This window comes from Hevea brasiliensis, chromosome 15 (assembly GCF_030052815.1).
Source record: "Hevea brasiliensis isolate MT/VB/25A 57/8 chromosome 15, ASM3005281v1, whole genome shotgun sequence".
NCBI lineage: Eukaryota > Viridiplantae > Streptophyta > Magnoliopsida > Malpighiales > Euphorbiaceae > Hevea > Hevea brasiliensis.
Genome location: NC_079507.1, coordinates 47,131,366 through 47,138,127, shown reverse-complemented (window position 1 = coordinate 47,138,127; position 6,762 = coordinate 47,131,366). Strand labels below are relative to the sequence as shown.

The 6,762-nt window shown below is 32.3% G+C and overlaps 1 protein-coding gene across 1 annotated transcript; it reads right to left on the bottom strand.

The window, feature by feature from the left end:
• Window positions 1-1,014: 1,014 nt before the first annotated feature.
• Window positions 1,015-5,401, bottom strand: LOC110654367 (probable WRKY transcription factor 72). Its single transcript, XM_021810329.2, has 5 exons — window positions 5,043-5,401; window positions 4,782-4,865; window positions 4,116-4,643; window positions 3,403-3,516; window positions 1,015-2,095 (listed from the first exon to the last, which is right to left on the bottom strand). The coding sequence occupies exons 1-5, from the start codon at window positions 5,124-5,126 to the stop codon at window positions 1,433-1,435; spliced, it is 1,473 nt and encodes a 490-aa protein (XP_021666021.2). The 5' UTR covers window positions 5,127-5,401; the 3' UTR covers window positions 1,015-1,432.
• Window positions 5,402-6,762: the final 1,361 nt, after the last annotated feature.

The window sequence follows — 6,762 nt, the reverse complement described above, 5'->3', positions numbered from 1 at the left end:
CACAAACGGCTCAGTGACAGAAATAGATCGTTGTTAAAATTATGACAATTTTAACAGAATTTGTTTTTCTATATAAGCTACTCACACACCCAGTCCACAATCGATAAGGGATTCTGAAGGACCAGTTTCCTTACAATATTCAAATTACTAGAATCAAAAATACAAATATAATAATTTAATGATTTCTTTTCAAATTGACTTACAATTTCACAATACCATCAACAACAAATTGAATATAAACATCTATACAGATTTACAGTTTCAACAAATTTTTAAAAATGACATAACTATACAGATTTGGATTTACACTTTCACAATACAATCAAAAAACAAATTGAATCTAAATAATAAAATACAAATCTGATATCAAATTCAAATCATAAAAGGACTGCCTGCTCTTAGAGCTCATATTTGACACATAAGAAGCAAGGTCGCGATGGAGGCATGCAGGCCGTGAAGGGCGACATGGCAGCTGGTGAGGGGCAAGCGAAGTCGACAAGCGCACGATAGACAAGCGAGATTTCCAGTCGCGTGAGAGCATGCTCAGTGTTGGCGAGGAGTTAAGGAAAGGGAGGTCTTCTATTTGGAGAAAAAGAAAACAGTGAGAGAATAAGAGGTTCCGAGGGCCTCAACCCAACTCCCAAAGAGGGAAGAAGAAAAAAGAAAGAAAGAGAAGAACACGATGAAGAAATAGAAGAACCAGAGGAGATGAAGAGAAGAAGATGAAGAGAAGAAGAAGACGACTGAGGGAAAAATAACATTTATATAGTGGCTAGGTTTAGTAACACTAGAGTAAAACAATGAGTTGTAAAGAGATTAGATTCAGTTTGGTATTTTTTATTTTATTTTAAATATAAAAACTGAACCAAAAATTGAAAATTATATATTTTGAAATCAAACTAAACCGAGTTTTATAAAAAAAAAAAAAAATCAAAATTTCGAATTTAAATAGTTCAATCAGTTTATTTAATTCAAACTGAATTTTGCTAAGTCCTATTTATGCCACAAGGAAAATTACTGATACACGTTTGACCTTTTATTTGTTGATTCTGGTTAGTATACATAATGAAAGTCTTTGTTAAAAGGATACATAATGGTAAAGAAGCAATGTTGAAGATAAGAAAATGGCACCATCAATCTCTCTCTTTTTTTTTTGTCATTTTCTTATATTTAGCACTTCCTATCAACTCCTATGATCCTTGTTACCATTATTATTAGTAGTAGGCAAAGAGGCACTATTAAATACACAAAATGGCAATACATGAGGTTCAAGCAGACCTCCTATCTGGGAAGTTGAAGATAAACAATTGAAGTAGCTTGGTGCACATCCTTTTCCATTCTGCAGGTTTAATGAGTTAGTAGAAATAGCCTCGTTATTAGCCTCTCCTAAGTTCAAATTCTAGCCAAAATTCTCTGCAGCCCTTTGGTTTCCTTAGCTTGAACTTGCACTTGCACTACCATTGCCTGCCATCATCGATGAAATAGCTGCAGCTATTACAGTTTTGAAACTTGGATCTGATGTTATTACCTTGGTTAATGATTCTGTCAATGCTTGCTGAGAAGCAGCCTGCTGGTGGTGGTTATTTTCCATGTAAGGCTGATACATTACTTGTTCTTGATGTTGTTTTCCTAGACCCAAGGCTGACCCAAGATTGCTCAGTGTAGTACCATAACTATTTTGGTATCCATTACTTGAAACTGCTGTCGAAGAAAAGTTAAGACTTGTTGAAGGAAATGTTGAGGTTGAAGTGAAGCTTGAAGAGAACCTATTGAAAGGAGTAGTAGCAGATGAAGTGGATGGTGGGGTTGTAAGGTCTAAAGTAATTGTTGGCAACAAAGGAGATGAAGGGCTATTTGCTAAGTAAAATTGTTTTGTTCTGGAACTGTCATAGAGACTGAAGCTTAATCCATTGAGTTGTGTTGCAGAAACATGGAAGCCAACGCCAGGTTGTGAGGCTGAAGATCCTGATAATAACATGGAAGCTGCTGCTGAGGTTGTTGAAGCCATGGATGTGGCTGAAACAGGAAGTGGGTGGTTGTGAGTTCCTTCATAGGTAGTAATCAAGATGGACATGTCCTCAGCACTTCTTTGCACCTAAAAAATCATGTTTGAAAAATTATTGGGATGTTTTTAGCAAATCCTTCCATGAAGACACAGTAAATTTCACTACAAAAGACGCTCATAGCTAAGCAAAATGCCTAATGCAATTTAAAATCATCTTATTTTCCTCTTTCATAGCTAAGCAAAATACCCAATGCAATCCAAATTCATGAATCCAAGTACAACATCACAGAATTTCAAATTCTAAGGATGCTTTTCAAATGTTAATGAAATAAATCAAGGTATGAAATCTTTAAGGTCTTGTTAGATGGAACACTTCCTTTGTGGGTGTTCTTATATGGTATGATTTAATGCTCTACATTTGTATGTTTTTTTTCTTTTTTTTTCAACTAGAGATGGTTCCATTTGAAGGATGGCTACAGCAAAGAATGTAAAGTAACAACATTCTTAAAGTTGGCCTAAAATAATCCTAAGATTAGCTTTTACTTTCTCAAATAATTGAAGGATAATAGAGCTCTAGGGGGAAAAAAAGAGAATTGTCTTGATGCTTAACACTATATGAAAATTCAAATTGAATTAGTTAAACACTAACATGGTTAGTGCATTGTTTCAAAGTTTAGTAAACTGTTTGTATTCTGTGATTCTGAAATAAGATTCTACAGGTAAAAACAAACATGCTTATATATGTAAAAAGAAACAAAGAAACAGTTATCTTTAATTAACTATCTCAATTCATAATAAATAATCGATCACAATCCTAACACCGTAAATAACTCCATTAAGGCCCTGTTCGGCAACAACATTTAAGATAGCATTTAATATTTTGACTCTAGTCAAAATATTATTTCTCTTATTTATATTATTCAGTGGCATAATATTTAGAGGTTAAGGAAGTAGTTTATAAAATGTTAACCTAATAATTTTTTAGATATTGAGAGAGTGTTTTGACTATGATAAAAAAAAGAGAATACCACTATTTTTACATTTAAAAGCTCATTCAACAACTATTTTTACCAAACACTTATATTTTAAATTACTATATAAATAGCTAATCGCTAACAGCTAATATCTAACATATAATAGCTAGTAAACAATTAACAGCTATTAAAATAGTTTACAGCTATCAGAACAGTTAATATTGCCAAACATTCCAACCAATCTTTTTAGAACTTCAAGCGTCTAAACATTTCAATATTCATATAGATTTTGCTATGTCTGTGGATGTAATTAAAATACTTTACATATGTTTATATGCACTAAAAGCATTGAATAATTTCTTATAAAGTTTTTAACAGTTTTTATATGTACATAGAACACAGCCTACATGTATTTATAAATACCTGTTTCCTTACTGGGCATGCTGGTGCAACTGTGCAACGATAGTATGCTCGAGGGCATGGATTTCCTTTTGCAATCTTTTGGCCATATTTCCTCCATTGGCATCCATCATTCATCTGTATAGAGTTCATAAGTAGCAATATATTATAGCTATAGGATTGACAAGTGACGATGGTAAAATTGTTTAATATCATCAATAATCATTCAACTTATCACTACTTTCAACAGGCTAAATTTTAGTTTTATGTTAATAAAAACACATAATTTTGATGTTTGTTTCAATGAGGTCGTTAAATGTTGGTAGTTGGAATCCATGACGTTTGTGCACCATAAGTCTAGCATTTTACATCTAGCTATTAATTTAATGGCTCAGTTAATAATTTGCTATAAATGTTTGTAATAATGATAACAAAAATATAAATTGAGTAATGTCAATACAAGGAAATTATTGAGTACTATGTATATACATTCTTACTCACAGTAACATATATAGGTTCCACCTTTGATAATTCAGTGATGAATTTTTGAAAAGTGAGACTTACTCTTTTGTGAGTGAAGATATCCATCCATCGGATGCATTTAATGATTTTTATTTTTTAGTACACCATTATATTTTACAATTTACCATCAATACAAACTCAAATTCAATGACAATACATAACGAATCTAATCGATAAGTTCTAATATTAATTAAAATTGATCAAAAGATACTAACCGTTGGGGTGTCACATCTAGCTCTGACACAAATGCGAGCTGTTTTCACATTGGTTTGTTGTGCAACCTCATCATCAATATTTCTCTTTAGGATCTTAAGCGGCAGCCTTGTCTCTCCTGCTTCATCTTCCTCGGCTACATCCTCCAAACCATTCTCACGGCTTGGATTCGACACAAGTTCGGTAGACATCTGAAATTTGGAGTCTAAACCAAGAGTCAGGCCAGCCTTCAAGTCTTCATTGTCTCTACTACTTTTGCTAGAATTGCTAGCCTTATCATCTTTTTTAGGCTTGCTTGGAATTCTTCCAAGGCAAAGTGACACAAGCTCAGGTTCTTCAGTTTCATCACTGGATGGAAATGAATATTCATATTTCTTGCTTGTTTCTCGGCGTACAATGTCGAAGAAGCGCAATTTGAGAGACTGGTAATCTTTCTCCACTTGCTGCAGCATCTTCTTTAGTCTTTCATTTTCTTCCCTTAGTTCACCCATTTCGGCTTTGGCAGACTTATGTACATTCTCCTGAAACATCTTTAGAAAAAAAATCTATGATCAGAAAGGAAAGAAAAAAAAAAGGAAAAAAATAAGAAAATTAAAGCTAACATGTGCAAGTCTCTCTCTTTGTGATCTGACAATAGAAGAAAGACATGAAAAATATTTCTAATTTACCTCTTTGTTGTTGCTTGAATCTTCATTGTTGGATGAAGATGGCTTCACACCATGATCTTGCAATAATTCTCCTCTAATTCCTACCTAAATCACATAAAAACAGGCATCAGTGATCAATGATTCTAAAAGCCATTGATTAATTCTTTCGAAGCATCCCAAAACAAAGAAAATTTCCAACCAATGAGCAATTCTCATAATTTATTCTTGAGAAGTATATATTTAAAAGAAGTCAATCCAATATCAAAATCTTTATCACCATACCTTCATGGTGGTCTTTTGATCACTGAAACAATCTTCGTGTCTAATGGATCGCGGAACAGTAGCTGCACCACCAATAGTATCCATTTCTGGGACACCCTTAAATTCCTAGAGATCTGTTGCGTCTGCAATGGCCAATGCCGCTTCTTAAAATCGAAGCTGAAGTCTCCTAGACTTTGGTATTTACTATATATTAACATATTAAAATCTGAGTGCTCACCACCTTAATTATCTGGCTATTACGCAGACATACAAAAATGTCAACACGTCAAATTAATTTCTGCAAATATTTTATTCAAACGAAGAAGTAAACAAATTCATCTTCAAAAGTTTCATAGTTAGGACACAGGTGAGCTTAGATGGGAGAGAGAGAGAGAGAGAGAGAGAGCTGAATTATCGGCAGCCATTATTCAAGAATATTGTAATTAATATATAATGAGGAGAAAAGAACTATCTTTGAAGCTTCGTCCAATGGTGACCTCACATTATTGCTAGTGGGTCAAAGTTTCAGCTGATGACGGCTTAGATCCTGTGGCCGGTGGGTTATTTGGGGATCCGTGTCAACGGTGGAGCCTCTTTATCATTTTCTAGTTCCTGGTCAGTACGCTTGTTTAACACGGAGAGAGACATTGCTGCTCCTCACCATTGACCTTCATTCCTTCTTGTTGTCCATATATTACTGCATAATTACAAAAATAGTAAGCCTAATTAGGCTATTATAAAGCTCATTAAGGTTTAATTTCATACGCTATATGATAATTCAACAACTACATTATTGAATTATGGCGATTAGTCCTCCACCGATTGGGAGTCTAATCATGGGATCAAATCATAAGAAAATTATTTTACTCTTAAATTAGTAAATTATGTTTTTTTTTTTTTCAATATGAATGTATATATAGTCGATCTTGAGCGTAATTAAAAAGATAAATAATTCATTAATAAAAAATAGTTTGTTGGATTAATATTACACAGGTGCTTCTCTTAGGATAGATACAGTCTGGCATCATATGTAGGTCATCAAGGATGATCAAGAATCATTAATAAAAAAAAAAAAAATCAACAATATGTAGGAAAATGGAAGTGTTTTATGCAAGTTGTTAACTAGGATTGCTTTATTAATTAGGGTATTATGTAATAGCGAAGTTTCAACCTTTTACCAAATATTAATTGGTCATATATATAATTATTTAGATATGATGACTTTCTGTTTTTCTTCGCATATATTATGATAATTTTGGTCACAAAGTCAATTTTACCTGCGATTGATTTTAGTTTTTTTTAACGCTAATCAAATACCATTGAATTAAAATTTATTAATTGATTTACAATATTTAATACGCTTCACTTAAAAAAAAAATTGACAGCTTAACTTAAAAAAAAATTTACATACTTTCTCAAAATTACAATTTAATTCAATTGTTTTAATTTTAACAATTTAGGACAAATTAAAACAAAATGTAATTTTATCCAACTAACTAAATTTGAAATTTGATTAAAATTGAACAAAAATAAAATATTTTATTATTTAATAAGGATAAAAATATATATATTTCTTAATATCCCCTCCCCAAGCCTCTCCATGGGCATATTTCGAAATAAAACCGGAATCAAAATTAATCAAAACCGGATTGATCAAAATCCACTTTGAATTTAAATGAAATCAGTTAATTTAGTTTGGGTCAAAATCAAATTTTTATTTTTAAAAAATAAAAATTTTCAA